This window comes from Moschus berezovskii, chromosome 15 (genome assembly GCF_049115385.1).
Source record: "Moschus berezovskii isolate FMDL1 chromosome 15, NW_MosBer_1.0, whole genome shotgun sequence".
Classification (NCBI taxonomy): domain Eukaryota; kingdom Metazoa; phylum Chordata; class Mammalia; order Artiodactyla; family Moschidae; genus Moschus; species Moschus berezovskii.
Window position 1 is genome coordinate 21,941,693 of NC_142474.1, and position 18,073 is coordinate 21,959,765.

An 18,073-nucleotide genomic window follows, 5' to 3' on the forward strand; every position below is an offset into this window, starting at 1 on the left:
GTCAGCACAGAGGGATGGCAGCCCTCTGTCAGCCTCAGGATGGCACGGTCAGCACCACGGCATTCTGCAAGGAGCAACGGCTCTACGTTAGGTCCTCGGAGCCCTTGAGCCCAACACCCTGCTGCACTCCCCGACCCCTGCAGCCACTCTGTGTCCCCCACCCCCAACACCAGCCCCATGCCCTGGGGTTAGCACTGTACCGGGCACACAGCTTGCACTTACTAAGTGATGAGTGAACAAATGAAGGAACGATGAATAAATGACCTTCAGTGTGGGAGAGGTCACTGATTTCAGAGACTTTAGTTCAAGTGTCATTTTTCCTGTGAATTTATTGTGTGACCTTGGACCAGAAACCGGGCCTCCTACAGCCTTGGTCGTTATCTGAGAAGTAGGCCCAGCATTCCCTGATCTGCCCACCTCCCAGAGCTGTTCCAAGACTCAAAGGCGTACTGGACTGAAAAGGATTGTGGGACCATGTCCATCCTTAGCAGGAAAAAATGTCCTGATCTATTAGAGAAGGCTGCCTCAGGCACAGCATAGGGGAGAAACAGAAAGTGTACTTGCTACCCCTGGACCAGGGGAACTGTGATTCTGCGAGGAAACCTGAGATCCTATCCTACAGGCCAGTTCTGTGTCTGAATTCAACAAGAAAGAGCTCTGTGACTGCTTAACAATATCTGCCTTGGGCAAGTAAGGAAGGAGTGCTAGAATGTATGTCATATATTTGCCGTTCCCAAGTTAGGTGGTTTATAATCCCTGAGCAACCTAGAAAATATGCAACAACAGACCTTGTCAGAGGCAGAGCAGTCCCCTCTCCAGAGACAAGCTTTAGGCCCATCAAGGCTTACCCTCCCCCCCACCCATGGGAAACTCACCTCTATGATTGCCAGAGCCGCATTGGCAAAATTGACATTGAGAACCTTAGGCAGGGGGATCCCGACATCTAGGTTCACTGTGAAGAGGACGTGGTTGAAAGCAAAGATATGTGAGGGGCCAAGGTGGGACCTGCTGATGCTATTCCACCACTTTGAGCTAGCCAATTCTCTTCTTGGAGACTCAGGTTCCCGTGAGACTCCTACTCATCCTACTAAACCCAAACAAAAATGCCCCTTTTCTCTATTGTCTTAAGGGGTTCCCTCAGCAGAACCTCCCTGAGGTTCTCTCAGTCTCTTGCACATTTTGGGTCATTTATATTCTATTCATTTGTTATACAACTATTTCCATCTGGATTGTGAGCCTGAAGACATGATCCATGTCAGATAGCTCTTGACACCCAGATTGGGCATGATGTAGTAGCTATCCATATTGTTTGATTGGAAACAATTCTGGTTTCTGCATCTTAGAAAGGGGGATCAAACCCTCTCCAACCTCAGTGTCTATCAAGAACAATGGAGAATGATCAAATCACTTTGCTGTACACTTGAAACTAACACATTATAAATTAACTATACTTCAATTTTTTAACAAAAGAACAATGGAGAGAGCCAATGGATTTGGCAATCCTGAGTTCAGGCACTCTGTGTGTCCAAAAAGACACTTAAGACTGTGCTTACCATTGAGCTTTGGCACATAAGCTAGCCGGATCACATTGCTGAGCCATTCTTCTAAACGGGATGCCTGCGACAGAGCATGCAGAGAAGTTGGAAGGGATGGCTTTGCAGGGAGCAGTACCACCCTTCCCAGAAAGAAAACTCCAGAGGTCCTGCTACCCCAGCCTCCCCACAAGCCTGATGACATAGCTCCTAGTGGGCACAGGAACTGCTGGGGTGGGCAGTCCAAGAGTGACCCCAAAGGGGACTCTGATTTAGGCAGGCTTCACTCTGGGCCCTGTGAGCTTGGCAGGGCTGCTCTCCTGGAGGAAGGATCTGGGGCGCCTGGTGGGGGCCTGTCCGAGAAAGAGGGAGGAAATGAGCCCAGCTCCAGTAACTCTGTGTGGTCTGACCTTAGATTCCTAGGAGTTGAGAACACTTAGAATGATCTAGAATCTGAAACCATCATGAAATTCTAGAACCTCAGGACTTTGTAAGAAGCAGGAAACTAAGGGCTCTGTGAGTCTCTGAAATGTTAGAACTTTCTGAGTCCAGGGACCTTATTACTTGTGTGAAGTTCCAGAATTCTGAGCCCTTGTGAGGTTCTGTACATTTACAACTTTGTAAGGTTCCAAGACTGAAAGATCATGAGATTCCCTTTGCTAAGACAATGACCGTTTGACAAGTGAGTGCACGTGTGTGCATGCACACACAGAGACACACACCAGCCCGGCTGTTTGTCCACTCCATCTTTTGGGAGCAGAGCCCAGATGGGGGCCAGCTCAGTCATATGGCTTGACTCATCCTGCCTCCTTTCCACCTTACTTGTAGACCCCTATCACCACCATACTGCCCACCCTCCCAGGAACTCACATCAAAGGTGTGGGCAGAGGAGGAAGCCAGCTTGACACTGAGCCTGGCGGAGAGAAGAGAGATGTTGAGGGGCCCCAGCACCCACCACACCCCAGCCTGCCCCATCCCTAGCTCTCCAGGATCAGGAAACAGGGTTATAGGCCCAACTCTGCCTCACTTCAGCCTTGACTCAGGGTCTCAGTTTACCCACCTGTAAAATGGGCTTGGAGGGAGCTAACCTCCTTCTGAAGTGTCATGACTGCCACCTCCAACTCCATGGCCCTGGAACCTTGATCTGACTCCCACTTGTTTGACTGATGCTCTCTGAGGAGTAGCCCTCCCATAGACTGAGCCTTGGGTACAGGGTGCCTTGCACCCCACAGCTGCTCACTAATAGCAATAAACCACCAGTGGATCACAGCTGGCCCACATAAAGGTCCAGGGCCAGAGCCCAGACACACATCTCTTCTCCTGAAGAGCTGAGGCTTCAACAGCCACCAGGAAGGGGAGATGAACCCTGGCAGTGGGTGAGGTCTTTGTCAAGTATAGAAATGGAGTGGCGGTGGAGACTTGCGGGGAGGGGAACGGGGGCAGTTGCAGCCTGAGGGGCCGGCAAGGATCAGGTGAGCACCGGGTGCCTATGGCCCAGGGTAGGCAGACCTCAGAGTCCCTTGGGAATACTCCTGGATCCTGCATCCAGGGGAGGGACACAGAGGCCCCAGGCCCCAGGCCAAGGTGAGAGCACTGGACCTGGAGAACGGAGGCCTAGACAGAGGACTTGCTTCCAGGGACAATACACTTTTGGAGCCTGGGCTTTGCAAATTGTAAAGTGCTGTGATGCGTGAGGAAGGATTGTCATCAACCTCACTATCTCGGTTAGTATGATTATCATGAGGCCTAGTTACCAGAGTGGGAGAGAAACTAGAGAAATAGCTAGTCCACATGGATAACAAAGCATCTGACCACATTCAAGGACAGGTATCTCCATGGCCTGCCTCTAGGGCTGATAACTCAGCAGTCTGGACTCCACCTCTGCAGCAGGTTTATCCCCAGGGCCAGGCTGTGAGCAGGTGCAGTGGAAGATGCCCACTCTGGAGCCAATTCTCTGAGTCCTAGTTGCCTCGTCTGTAAAATGGGCCAAGACCACCCCTTCCCAGCAGGTTCCAGAGGCAAGGAAGATGCTGGCAAAACAAACACCTGCAATTCAGTTGCCTCTCAGTAAATAATGGGGTTTCGGCTAGTCCCTAATTCTTTTTTTTAAGTCTTTATTGAATTTGTTACAACATTGCTTCTGTTTTACGTCTGGTTTTTGGGCCGTGAGGCATGTGGGATCTTAGTGACTCAAACAGGGATCGAACCCACATCCCCTGCATTGGAAGGTGAGGTCTTAACCACTGGACCACTAGTGAAGTCCCCCTAATTCTTGTTCAAAAAGACAACACCCATGATCCACGTTACCGTTCCAGGGATACTGAGATATGCAGCTTGGTAGCCGAGGGAGACAGCTGGGCATTTAAAGTCATCACCTGCATGAGAAGAGCAGGCAGAGATTATGCCAAATTCAGCAAAAGGAGCTTGAAGACAGGTCTGCCTTAGCCAACAGGTGACTTTCCGCCATTCATTTCCTCCATGACCCCTTGCTGAGGCCCTACTGTGTGTTAGTGTCCATGCTGGGCTACGAGGAAGTCACGTGAAGGTCCTGGTGCTCAGAAACCAGGGTACTAAGGGCTGTCAGTGTTGGATGCGAGGGAGTCCTGGGGTGGCAGGAGCTTGGACAGACCCTCAATCCCGCCTGCAGTGGGCGAGGGAAGGCATCGCCCACGAGGTGACCCCTGTGCTGAATCCTGGAAGATGAGGAGTTAGCCAAAGGAAGGGGAGAAATGTGGTGGTCTCTGCACAAACAAGGGCAAGGTGGAGGAACCTGGCAGCCCTGAGTAACTGGCTTAGGGCGCAAGGCTGGGAAAGGCAGGAGAGTGAGGCCAGGGGTGGGGCAAGGAATGGTGTCTGGCCATGTGGGGCCAGGGCAGAGAACAAGCAGGGCAGGGACTGCCTCTGCCAGATGTATGGTTGGGGAAACTAGCAGAGGTGGGGTGGAGGAGAGCAGACTGGAGGTGGAGGGCCAGGGGAGCTGGAGGGTCATCCAAGAGATATCTGAGCACAGGGAGGCTAGGGGGCAGGGACAATTCCTGAGATCCTCAGGAAGCACCCGGGACACATGTGTGATGAGGGAGCAGGCAGGAGTCCCAACGCTCAGGTGATGACAGTGGAGGAGGGCTTCCCGCATGGTGCCCCGTGGGGTCCCCCACCCTGAGATCCACAGCTTGGAGAGGGTCAACCCTACTCAGAACCCCAGTGCCAGCTCCCACCCCTCAGCCGCTCACCCCGTTCAGCTGGAATAACGTTTCATGGGCCCCTTTAGGGAGGTAGGACAGCACATGGATGGTAGTTGGGATGGAGACCGTGGCCTTGTGGTTCTGAAGCGTGACCGTGGGTGCTTCCTTCACCCTCAAGGAGAGCAGGAGCTGCTGGCCTGGGGGCAGCTTCCGCAGTGCCTGGAGAGAAGCAGGAGCAGAGCAGGGGGCATGGGGGCATCTTAGATGCCCCACTAATACAATCAGCCGGTCAGTTGGTCAACAAACACTCATTGAGCGCCTAGTGGGTACTGGTACTGAGCTGGGAGCTGTGGTAACAGCCTGAACCAGACAGGTCTGGTCTCGGCCCCCTTGAGACTGACGTTATGGAACAGCCCAATTAGAGTCAAAATCGCCCCTGCTGCTGCTGCTGCTAAGTCACTTCAGTCGTGTCCAACTCTGTGTGACCCCATAGACAGAAGCCCACCAGGTTCCCCCGTCCCTGGGATTCTCCAGGCAAGAACACTGGAGTGGGTTGCCATTGCCTTATCCAATGTGTGAAAGTGAAAAGTGAAAGTGAAGTCGCTCAGTCGTGTCCGACCCCTAGTGACCCCACAGACTGCAGCCCACCAGGCTCCTCCATCCATGGGATTTTCCAGGCAAGAGTACTGGAGTGGCTTGCCATTGCCTTCTCTGAAAGCACCCCTAGGACACACTTTATTACACAACGTAAATAAAGAAAAGAAAACAAAAAATCTTCTTATGCCCATAGTCCCTACATGATCCATCCTCTGCCCTCCTATCTAGCCTCCCACCACTGGCCCCTATTCTCTTCTCTCTTAGACTCACTGACCACTTTGCTGTTCCTCCAAGCAGCCAGGCACACTCCTACCTCAGGGCCTTTGCACTTGCTGCTCCCTCTGCCAGAAATGTCTTCTTCAGACACCTTCACCTTTCCCTTCCTCCCCTCTTTCAGCCTTCAGCTCACACGTCACCTCCTCAGTAAGGCTTTTTCAGGGTACTCTCCTCCACCTTCTGACACTGTATAAATTCTGCTTATTTATTTGTTCAACGTCTGTCCCTCCCATCACAATGGCAGCTCCTGGAACACGGAGACTTTTATCGACTTTTCACTGTCTGCCCCTTGTACATGCCTAGCACCAAGCACAGGGCTGGTATATAATTCAAATTCCCACAGCTGGAAAGATGCTGTTCAGCCCCCGTTGGAGCAAAGCTAACCCCAGTTGGAGGGCCAGGCCCTGTAGCCACGTACTGACTGATGCCCACTAGTCAAATCTCCCTGAATCTTCTCCTTTCTCTTCCTTCTCCAAGGTCACTGCCCTGAGTCTTCTCTCTGGGGAAACACTGAGACGAAGATGAAGAAAGGCAGTTGGAGGGAGGGGGCTAAAGTCATCTGGAAAGAAACTCCTGTCCTCTGCTTGACAGAGGAGCAACAGACCCAGGACAAATACCCAGTTGACGTCTGGTCCAATTAAACCCTGGTCCTTTCCTCTCTAAGCAAAATCTGCTTCCAGGAAAGGATATGGTGTTAGTCAATCACGCTTGAGTGTGAATTTGAACTCAACATTCAGTTGCCTGTAGAGCTGTATTGAGAAAGAGTCTGGAGTCCATTCAGGGTCATCAGGAAAGACCTACCATGAATAAAGTCCATGAGAAGGTCACTCACCTCAGGGACCAAAGCTGCCAGGTCTGTAGTTGTCAGTGGGACATTGCTGGGAACCTGGACCAGAGACCAAATAGGAGGGGGGATAAGCACAGAGCCAAGGTAGGGATCCCTCAGCACAGAGAAAGTGGCTTCCTCCCACCCAACTACATACATGCATCTCCACAGACACTCATGTTCCTCCTAGTAACCAATGATGAGTGCTTACTACATGCCAGATGCATGCTAAGGGCTTTCTGTGCCTTCACTCATTCCACCTTTATAACTGCTCCAGGAAGTGGGTGCTATGATTACTCCCATTTTATAGATGAAAAACCTGAGGTTCCTGTCCAGTGGCACCAGGCTTTGACCTGTGCAGGCTAATTCTAGAACTTTTAAACTGCCTACCAAGTTGAAGGCTCAGGAATCTGACCCCACATATTTTTTGCTTTTTACCTCAAAATATTCTCAAATACTAGAAATTTGTTTCCATCATTTACAAATTAGGACATTTCATATAAATTTGCAGTTTCTAACTTAAAAAAAATTGGAAAATCTGGTCACATCTGGCTCCTAGCTCAAGGCCCTATTCCAACCACCCCACAGGCCTTCAGCGTGCTCTTTGGACCCCACATATAGGAAGTGAAAGATCAACCCCTGCTCCCGTGGGCTGAGCCGCAGGTGAGGGGCCCAGGTAGCTCAGAGTTCACTGCCTTTGGACAGGGCTGAGACCAAGAAAATGTCACTGGGTAAGGCCTCTGGGCTGGGGTTTCCAGACATCTGTGAGAGTGTGTGAGGGGCCAGAAGGGAAACAGACATCTCTGAAACTTCAGAATAAATGTCCAATGTCCAAATGTCATGAAGAGCATAGTTGGTGACATCACTGACTTCCCCAAGCCCTGAAACCCCATCAAGGTGCCACCCAAGGAGGACCACACATCCCAGGTGACCATGCCTCTGTACCTCTTTAACAGTGTTCAGGCTTTATATACCTTTGGTATAGTCCAACCTGAGTTTTCTTCTCTTCAACTCAAATATGCTCTTGAAAAAGTAGTAGGAATGTTAGCCATTCACACTTTAGTAAAAATTGAGCATTGACTCTACAAGAGCTCATCTGATGCAGGGATAGAAAACTGGCTACATTTCACATGCCAATTTTGACCAATTCAAAGTAACTTCCTGAGTGTCACGTTGAGAAGGACTCAGAAGTCCCATTCAGGTTTAGCCAAGTAGAGGCCATTATCAATTAGTAAAATCTTATAGACAAGTAATGTCATACTTGTCTACAAGGACAAGTATAGACATGTACCTGCTATAAACCTGTCCAAGTCTCTCTGATTATAAGAAGGCCCGTCAGGGCTGAACAGTGATGAGGTTCAGCTAGGTTACAACAAGCATCGCTAAGACCCAGCAGGGCAGGTCGCCACACTTACCAGGTCAGGGGTGATGTCCAGGTCAAGGGCACCGCTGGTCTGCAGGAGCCCAAACATGGTGTTAAAAAGGAACAGAGGCACGGTCACCTGGGATGTGTGGTCCTCCTTGGGCGGCACCTTGATGGGGTTGCGGGGCTTGGGGAAGTCAATGACGTCACCAGCTACGCTCTTCACGATGGGCTGCAGGGGCGAGAGACAGGGTGCGGCAGGATCTCAGGGCAGCCCACTCACCTGGCTCCGGCTCCGCATCCCCTCCCTGGCCTCCGCTGGGACCTCGCCCCCCCCAGTGGCTGGCAGGGCCTTGGTGGGCACTCACGTTGACGTCCAGCTCTATATACTGGTTGGAGATGAGAGGCAGTGTGGCCAGAGTGAATTCCACGGATCCAAGAGCCCCAAGGGGCACCAGGCCTGGATGAGGAGGGGAGGAAGGAGAAAGGCCCCATGAGCCCAGGCCCTACTTCTATTTACTGAGCATCTGCTGAACGCCTAGCACGCTACTGGGTATTCACCTGGGCACTACCGTCATCCCCATTTTACAGATATGGAAACTGAGGCTTTACAGAGGAAGTCACTAGCCCCGAGCCACACAAGCCAGAGTAGCAAAGCCAAGGTCCCCTGTTTTCTAGAGCTGGTGCCACTAACCACGTCATTGCCCTGCCTCTCTTATATAACACCACATACAGAGATACATCTGCCCCCAGGTTTTCTATCCTAATCCTAGTTAAGCAATTTTATACTTTTTTTCAAGACCTGTTTGTGAATACAAAAGGCATCCATGTCCCCATAAGGCTCAGAGAGGCTGGGGGCCACTGTGGTTGAGGGGCCCTGGGTTCCTTATGTAAGTTCTGGACCTCAGTCATCCTGTCTGTCCGGATAATAATATCTGCCTCACACTTCTGACAGTACCAGACACCCCACAGGTGGTCAGCAAGTGGCCTGAAGCCCCAGTAGATGGAGACCTGGATGGTTCCGTGTCTCCTCAACCCGTTGAACCGGCCTCAGCCCAGAACTCCACCATTAGGCCTCCTCACCACGGCAGCCTCGTCAGTCTGAGAAAAACGTGAAAGGTCCCAGAATTCTGCCCCGTCCTCTTCGCTAGTATCCCACCCGTTGGGGTAAAGGGGTGGAGAGGTAAGAGCAGGTGCAGAGGAGGAGCAGGGAACTTACCCAGCACGGCCCCCAGGAGCTCATTCACCACGCCCAGCACACTGTCCACCACGGGGCACAGCTGCGTCCAGAGGAGATAGGAGTTAATGGGAGCATGAGTGTGGGCCCCAGCCTGGTGCAAGGAATGACTGCACTTTCTTTAAATTATTTGCTTTGGGGTCCCGGGGACCCCAAACGGGGCAGAAGATGGAGATGGATACGGGGGGCACACAGATGGGAGGCATGGATGGGCTGGAGCTTGAAGTGTCAGAGGGCAGAGTGGGTGGTGCAAAGGGCCAGTTACTTGGGTCCCTTCAAAACACCTTGGAGGATGCTGGGGGGACATGGGGACACATTCCAGAGGCTCACTGGGGCGTGGGGCCAAGGCCTTCCCCAGAGGAAACAAATGGCTATTTTCTCCAAGGTCTCATGCCCCTCCTGCCATCCAGGTGGACACCCGGAGACCTACAATCTGGATCCCACAGAACGGCACCTCCTAGCCTCCACCCAGAGTCAGGCCTGGCCCGGGGCGTCCACTGTACACACCATCCTGGGTTTCCTGAAAAACCCCTGGGCTGTGACAACAGGGAGTAAGCAGTTTGGATCCAGAATCCTATCAAGGAATCTGAATCCACCGCAGCAAGAGCCCCAGAGGTGACCCGGCCCACCCCCTTCTCTCACTCAGGCCCTTCATTCCACAGCTGGGGCCAGAGGAGAGAGGCGACCTGTCCAAGGTCACAGCTGTTCTCAGAAAGACAAGAGAAGGCTGTCTTTTCCTTTAAACTTGGAATCCCTAACTCCAGGGCTTCTGGGGTCAGGCACATCACAGAAAGGAGAGGAGATCAGAGGGGCTGTGATGGGAGAGGGTGAGCAGCCCCTTGGAGATCAGCTGTGTGCCGCCTGCAGGAAGGAGGTACGTGCAGCCAGGATGGCTGATGGCACAAGAGAAGCCAGAAATCGGATTGCTGAGTGAAGCCTCCAGTCTCTAACTGCCAGTAATTAACTTTTATTTTTAAAACCTCTTTGAGTCACATAAATCTTGTCTTGCAGCCAATTGTCCAGAGACCCCAGTTACTGGCTATGACTTAAATGTAGCTACACCCCTTGTTGAAATCGACTTGAGATGGGCCTGGGCTGCTGGGAGCTTCTCTTCTCCCCCTGAGCTGCTTTTCTGATTGGATTCTTGAAGCCCAGGGCAGTTTTGTCAGCATCAGTCTCCTGCACCCTTGCTACCTCTGGGTGTTCTTAACAAGGACTCCCAAAAGAGGTCCAGCCAAAACTGGAGATCAGAAAGCCTGACTACTCTCTGCTGGCTGTGTGAACTCAGCAAACTGCTCCCCTCTCCATCCTTAACAAAATGGAGCTTTGGCCAGACTATCTTAAGCGTGGTTCAAGGGATGGCAGGGGCAGGCAGGAGCATCCTGGAGCAGTTTCATCATATTTTGTTTAACGTCGCATGATGTCTTAATATATGGATTTTCCTCATGGCTCAGCAGTAAAGAATCTGCCTGCAATGCAGGAGATGTGGGTTCAATCCCTGGGGCAGGAAGATCCCCTGGAGGAGGAAATGGCAACCCACTCCAGCATTCTTGCCTGGAAAATCCCATGGAAATAGGAGCCTGGCAGGCTATAGTCCATGGAATCACAAAGAGTCGGACCTGGCTGAGCGACTGAGCGTGCACACACACGCACACACACACGTCTTAATATACATATATGTGATCTTCTTAGATGTGTTTGCTAAGCACGGGGCTTTGTTTAAAATCATTGAGTGACCCAATTTTAATCTAAATCTAGTTTAAAGGAAAATATAAAGTCAATTACAATACAGGTGGCAAAGACAAAGCAGGGGGTAAGAAAGAGACTTGGATTGGCGAGCAGGCCACCGGAAGCTGTAACTTTAGGGTTCAGAGGTCTGGGGACAGACTGTGCCAGCCCACCTACAGACTGGCAGGCGGCACCTGGGAGGCCCATGGGCAGGCCAGGATAGGATTAACTGATGGGCGTGGAAGGAAAGACTAGCCTAATCCTGCCTGGCGCCCAGATTAACTCAAAGCCGGGGAGAAGGGGCACAGCCCAGGGGAGGGGGTGTGCCTGGTCTGTGGCCCCGCACTCACCAGTTCTGGCAGCACCTTGAAGAGTGTCTGTTCCACGACCCCAAAGAGCGGTGCAGGCAGCAACCTGGGCAGAATGAGAGGCGTGACTGTGTGGCCACCACACAGGGACGGCACCAACTCGGATGACGGGGCAGCATGGGCACTGGGGGCTCAGGACGTCACCCGTCTCCTCTCCTGGTGGGCTTGACTGGGACTTAGGGAGCTGGGTTTAAATCTTGGCTCTGCCTCACCAAGGGGCCCAGAGGAGGATTTCAGTTTCCCATCCATACAGTGTATTCTTGAGAGAGAGCTGCTGCCACTGAGATCAAATGGGGGCGTACACGTGTCTGGTGCTCAATAAATGTCTGTTCCCTTGGTCTCCCCCAGTATGTATAGACAAGTGACATTTGGGTCAACAACAGCACCTGGCTTAGGGTGAGGGTTCAGTAATTATCTGTTGAATGAATGTCTGAGGGGGTGGCCTGAGGATGTGCATGCAGACAGACTTAGGTCTGTTTGGAAACGATGGGGGTACAGAGGGAGGGTGACAACCACAGAACCACAACCACAGGATGCCAACACCCTCCTGAGCTCCACCCCCTCCAAGCCACCTCTAGCCAAGAGGAGCAGGATGGAGCCACTGGGATTTAAGGAGCCCAAGATCCTGCTTGGAAGCCCCTTATTAAAGCTCTTCTGCAGACAGAACCAACCCTGGTTCACCCTATTCTTGGAAATGAACACAGAGCTGTCTGATCACCCATCACTGCGCAGGGGCCACCCAGCAATGGTGGGGTGTGGGTGTGGGATTTGGTCTGGAATGGAAAGAGTAACAGGGGCTGACTCCAAGCTGGTGGGGGGTGGGGGGAGGCGGACAGCAGATGATAGTAGGGGCAGGTGCAGAGCGCAGCAAGAAAGCCTTGGACCTGAGTCCAGAGACCAGTTTATCTCCACACTTGCTGCAATGTGGGTGTGTGACGTTGGGTAAATCCCTAGCCCTCTTTGGGCCTCAGTTGCCCCATGGTGGAAGGATCATTGTGTCCTGAACATCTGGATTAAGAGATGAATATAAAGGTGCCAGAGCCTTTGGGATCATTAAATTTAGGTGCTCATTATACAGATAGGGACACGGAAGCCCAAACAAGGGACAGGGATCCCCTGGGGTCACACAGCCAGAGGCTGAGCTGGGTCTCTGACATGCTACAAGCAGAGACTCAATTCCCCACAAATGAAGGGACCCCCATTGGCCCTTGTTCTATCTGGAAGAAGGGAGGCTGGAGAAGTGGGACGCACAGGAGTGGGAGTTGCAAGCTGGGGGCTGGACCAGAGTCCTTGTCCGTGGTGGGCCTCAGTCTACAAGTCTGTGCAATGGACTGATGCAGTGAGAGGGGCAGAGGCAGGGTGAACTCAGGCCCCGCCCAGCTGGTCAAGGAGACCCCGGGGAGCCACATCAGGTCTGGACGCCGGGAGCCGCCCAACTAGGGCTCCAGCCCGCGGACTCACCCCGTGAACAGGCTGATGTGTCCCAGGAGCGTGCTGCAGCGCTTGAGGATAAGGATGGGCGTACCCCGCGAGCTCACACCCAGCGCCACCCGCGACGACACGTTCACCTCGGCGGCCAGCTGCAGGAGGCCCCCCAGGGGGCTGCAAGACCAGAAACTGGGGGCGTGACCAGGCGGCCAAGGCCCCACCCACCAGGGCCGCCACAGCCGCGCCCATCCCAGGGCAGTAGACCAGGGCTCTGTTGGGCAGCGGATGGGGTAGCCTTGCGAGGGATCTAGTCCCCACCCCTCCACTCTCCCCAGCCTCCCTGCCATTTCGTATGCCCCTGCGCCCCCTCCCTCACCCCCACCAGTGACCTCTGTCAGGGAGAGAGACGGAAGTCCCTGGACGTCAGTGGGATGGAGATCCCTGGAGAAGGGTAGTGAGGAAGGATCCAGGGAGGGAATAGGAAAGCAGGAGTCCCTTGGGAAGGAAGTAGGGTGGGAGGGAATAGGGGTTGAGGGGGTGAGCCTGCAGAGACAATAGGGTAGGGGGTCCCCAGTGGGGTGGAGTGGGGAGCAGTGGGGTAGAGGCCCAGGGGCACACTCACCCGGAGCCGTGCAGGCCCACCTTGGTGTGCAGGTTCAGCTGCACCCCAAGCCCTGGCAGCAGCTTCACCGACACCTTTGGCAGTGTGATTTCCTCCACCTTCAGCCTGCGGGGAGGACAGGACCACTGACATCCCCCATACCGGTCCCTTAGTGCCTGGACCCACCCAGACCAGGCTGGTCAGGACAGAGGTCTCTGGAGCAGACACTTGAAGAGGAGGAGGGAGGGAGCCGTAGAGATACTTGGATTAGCCTAGAGAGACTAGGAAACTTGCCCCAGGTCACACACTGACACGGTTATTGAAACTGGTCCACAGCTGGAACCCTCAACCACAGGGACGTGCTGCCTGACATTCAGGAGACCCCTTATTTCCTGACTCAGTTTCTAGGACTCCCTGTCTGAGGCTCCCCATGACATTCCCACTGCCTTCCAACAAATAAAAAAAGGCAACCTCCTCTCTATTCCTTGAAGCAAAGAAAAGACCAGGCTACCTGAACAGCACGCAGGAGGTAGGCAGTCATGTGGCCACATTGTGAGGACTCACCCAGAAAGCTCCTCAACAACGCTGAAAACCCCTCCGTAGCCCAGCAAGCCACCTCCTCCGAGCAGGCCCCCAGAGCCCAGGAGGCCCTGGTTCACAGAAGTGACTGTCCCCAGCACATTCTGCAGAATGGGTCCGCCGACCAGAGAGTTCTGGATGGCTGCAAAGAGGGCAGGCAGGGGCGGGGTAGGGGTGGGGGGAAGGAAGGTTCATATTACAGATGAGGAAACTAGGGCCCAGAAAGGGGCAAAGTCACACAGCAAATCGGGTTTGGGGCCAACAGTTATGACTAGGGCTCCTGGACGCTGGACCACCCAGTAGCTTTGAAAGGGGGGAGCAAAAGTAAAGGAGGGAGCACCCAGCCACCAGAGCTTGAGCACAAGGGAGGAGGCAACCCCTCCTGGGCACGACTGGCCTGACTGTGAGAAGGGCACGATGGAAGGGACCGCCTCATGGAGGTTGGGACAGCCAGGGAGCTTCGGGGAAGCATTTGCTTTTCACAACCATAGTCTCTCTGGGCCGTTGAGCCCCTGGGGCCCCAAATGCCTAATAGAATTCCCCCACAGCAGAAATGGGGGGAAGACGTTGGCCCCACCAGCACCCTCCCCTGGACCTCGTCAACCCTGCCCAGCCCCATCCCTGAGGGAGACTCAAACCTTGCTTGCTCATCCAGTCCAGGTCCCTTCTCAGAAGAGAGTGAACTGTCACCCATTGGAGCCTGCAGCCCAACCTTTAAGCCCCTGAACTCTGCAGGGAATCAAACCCTGTTCTCATCTACCCCCCGAAGCATAAGCATGTAAGTCTATCTATGTAGATAGTGTAAACTGCAGCTGGATCCTCACACCCTGCCCACCTTGGGCTCACCTTTGCCAAGTTCATCCCTGTCGATCCGAGCAAGGGTGCCCACCGTCTCAAGCAGCCCCTGGCACGGAGTCACCAGACCCCAGAGGAGAAGCAGGGACCACATGCCCAACATTGTCGGCGTCACACCTACTGAGAACAGAAGCAGGAAACTGGGGCCATCCTTGTGCCCAGGCCTTCTCTTCCCTGTGCCCCTTCAACAGCCTGGGGCCCTCCCACCTGCCTGGCACAGCTCAAGTCCAGCTTCACTCCCAGGAAAGCCCTCTCTCTCCAATTTGAGCAGCAGCTAACACGTCTGAATTTAAAGTCTTAATCGTCTGTGGTCCCAGGGAGCCTGGACCTGGCTCTGAGAGAGAGTCGCAGAGGGCCTTCCTTTCCACAACAGCAGGACAGGCGCTCTCTTTCCTGGACCACTTTCCTATTGGCTCAGGGGTCCGTTTCAGAAGGTGTGGCTGATTGGAGACATTCAGCAGATCGATTTAACAAGTTTCTCTCCTGCCTCCCTTGCCTCTCGGGGAAAGGAAATCAAACCTCCTAAAGGAAATCAACCCTGAATATTCATTGGAAGGACTGTTAGGGAAGCTCCAATATTTTGGCCACCTGATGTGAAAAGCTGACTCACTGGAAAAGACTCTGATGAAGGGAAAGAATGAGGGCAGGAGGAGAAGGGGGAGACAAATGGTTGATGGCATCACTGACTCAATGAGCATGAGTTTGAGTGAACTCCAGGAGACAGCGAAGGACAGGGGAGCCTGACATGCTGCAGTCCGTAGGGTCACAAAGAGTCGGACACAATTTAGCGACTGAATAGTAACAGTAAACCCTGCGTGTATCCTGGACTCATGTTGAAAGGAACAAGATAGGAGGTGACAGCATAGCTAACATTAGTTTCATAGGTTGGGATTTTTCTGTATGTAGTTCCATATCTGCCAGCCCAATTACATACCCATCGATCCCCTTACATCAACCCTGCTTAAACTCTTCAGTGGTCCCCCACTGCCCTGGGTATAAAACCCAGGCTCCTTACTGTTACTCACAAGGACCCTCCCTGCCTCTTTACCTTCTCTGTCTTAACCGTGACAAGCTCCTTCCACCTCAGGGCCTTTGCACATGCTATTCTTTCTTTTAGGGAGGTTCTTCCTCTGGACTGACTCCTCACCTTTCAGGTTCTGAATAAATGTCACCTACTTGAAGAGGCCACCCCCCTTCACTTTGTCTAAAGAAGCCTGTCTGCCACTAACCACCTCCCAGAATGTATACTTGAAGGCAGTTTGCAACCACACATTGTGTTCGTGTTCTCATGTGCCGTTTCTGTGAGTTCCCTGGGGACACGGACTGTTTCTAAGGTCTCCGTGCATGTTTGTGTGTTGGAGCGGGTGCTGGCTGAGGAGCCAAGAGTAGATGGAGATCCAGCCCCACTGTATTCGCCAACTCTTTGCTTTGGCGCAGGCTCTGTCTCCCCAAGAGGACACCTTTTCCTCTTGCACAGAGGTGCATACGGGCTCTGTAGGGACCAGCCGCTATCAGCAGGACTGGTCCCAGAGTGGCTCCCTGTAACCTTGGCTCTCTCATAGAAGGAAATATTCCCAAAACAGGAAACCAGTCAGGGTCAGTGGTTCAGAGAAAAATAGGCACCCCTTGAGCCTGGGAAAATTTTGCCCTCAGCCCATGAATCCCTGCCTTTGCCCCTTCACTGAGTGAGTCCCTGTTTTCCCATCTGCAAAATGGACTTTTTCTCCCATCACCTTCCAGGTACCCGCAGTGTTCTCCTAGGGAGAATTCTTTCTGGGCCCATTATTCAGACAGGACAGCAGGATGGTTACAGGGTCAGCAACTGGGGATCTGGATAAAGTTGGGGCTCTGCAGCCTGTCTTACCCTCTCCTGCAGCTCCACGAGGAGTAAATGGGGGCTTCCAGCCTCCTGTCAGCTCCTCCACCCTCTCGGGCCCGGGGCCCGCCCTTATATGCCCACAGTGCCTCTGGGGACACAAAGGGGGTGCAGCCGCCAGAAAGCCGTCAATGTGTCATGTCAGAAGCAAATTGCGGTTTTCCCTGCGGGCCTGGGCTAAGCCTTCCTTCTTGGGGTAGAGTGAAAGGGGAGGGCTGGGGTCAGTGCCCAGGGGCGGGAATGAAAGCCTGGGGGCTGCAAAGGCAGCCACCTCCTCCTTGACCTGGGGGTGGAGTAGGGCATTCAGCCCACCTATGGGATCTCCCTTCAGGGTTCCCTAATGGCCACATGCACCCTGATGGCACAGAATCCACCCTGCCTCCCCACCTACCCCACCTGAGGCCCAGGGAGAGAAGGAAGGAGCTTAAGGCTGCTGGGTCTTCTGTTCTTCTGCCCTCCCCCACCCCAGGTCTGGCATGGAGACAGCCATGGGCCCTGGAGAGAGGAACTCTGGATGGACATGGGGAGGGCCACTAACTCCACCCCCATCTGCCAAGACCCAGTGTCCCCTGGGGTTCCAGAGCAGATTTCCCCTCCTGAGTCTGGTGCAGGCGACAGAAGAGAGAAATTCATCCATCCATCCATCCGTCCATTTGTTATTTCTTCTGCAGGCACTTTTGCAGCACCTACTGTCTGTTAGGTGCTGAGGTAAGACCTGTAAACAAGAGAAACGAACCACCTACCCTGATGACCAATAGAAATATAATGCAATGACACTTTCTTCCAGTAGCCACATTTGTTAATTTATTTTCTATTGAAGGATAATTGCTGTATAGAATTTTGTTGTTTTCTGTCAGACCTCAACATGAATCAGCCATTGGTATACATATATTCCCTCCCTTTTGAATCTCCCTCCCCATCCCACTCCTCCAGGTTGATGCAGATCCCCTGTTTGAGTTTCCTGAGCCATACAACAAATTCCTGTTGGCTATCTGTTTTACATATGGTAATGTAAGTTTCCATGTTACTCTTTCCATACATCTCACCCTCCCCTCCCCTCTCCCCATGTCCATAAGTCTGTTCCCTATGTTTGTTTCTCCACTGTTGCCCTGTAAATAAATTCTTCAGCACCACTTTTCTAGACTCAGTATGTATGCATTAGAATACGAAAATTTTCTCTTTCTGACTTACTTCACTCTGTATAATAGGTTCTAGGTTCATCCACCTCATTAGAACGGACTCAAATGCATTCTTTTTTATGGCTGAGTAATAGGCGGGAGGAAACAGGGGTGACAGAGAATGAGATGGCTGGATGGCATCACCAACTCAATGGACATGAGTTTGAGTGAACTCCGGGAGCTGGTGATGGACAGGGAGGCCTGGCGTGCTGTGATTCATGGGGTCGCAAAGAGTCGGACACGACTGAGTGACTGAACTGAACTGAACTGAATATTCCATTGTGTACATGTACCACAACTTCTTTATCCAGTCATCTGTCGATGGACATCCAGGTTCCTTCCATGTTCTAGCTTCAAATAGCCACATTTTTTAAAGTGAATTTTAATAGTATAGTTTAAATTGTCCATGAAGCATATATGGCTATTTACTATTGCTATACTTTCAGC

The 18,073-nt window shown here is 52.8% G+C and overlaps 1 protein-coding gene across 2 annotated transcripts; it reads right to left on the bottom strand.

Moving 5' to 3' along the window:
* Positions 1–34: 34 nt before the first annotated feature.
* Positions 35–14,675, bottom strand: BPIFB3 (BPI fold containing family B member 3). 2 transcript variants are annotated; one of them, XM_055425462.2, is made up of 15 exons: positions 14,564–14,675; positions 13,703–13,859; positions 13,160–13,264; positions 12,571–12,711; positions 11,092–11,155; positions 8,996–9,056; positions 8,145–8,236; positions 7,829–8,008; positions 6,420–6,473; positions 4,763–4,933; positions 3,840–3,907; positions 2,403–2,445; positions 1,554–1,617; positions 876–952; positions 35–64 (listed from the first exon to the last, which is right to left on the bottom strand). In XM_055425462.2, exons 1-15 carry the CDS (start codon positions 14,673–14,675, stop codon positions 35–37), a joined length of 1,419 nt encoding a protein of 472 aa, XP_055281437.2. The 2 variants fall into 2 exon arrangements, with proteins under 2 accessions (XP_055281437.2, XP_088700504.1); XM_088844378.1 differs by having other exon boundaries at positions 7,823–8,008.
* Positions 14,676–18,073: the final 3,398 nt, after the last annotated feature.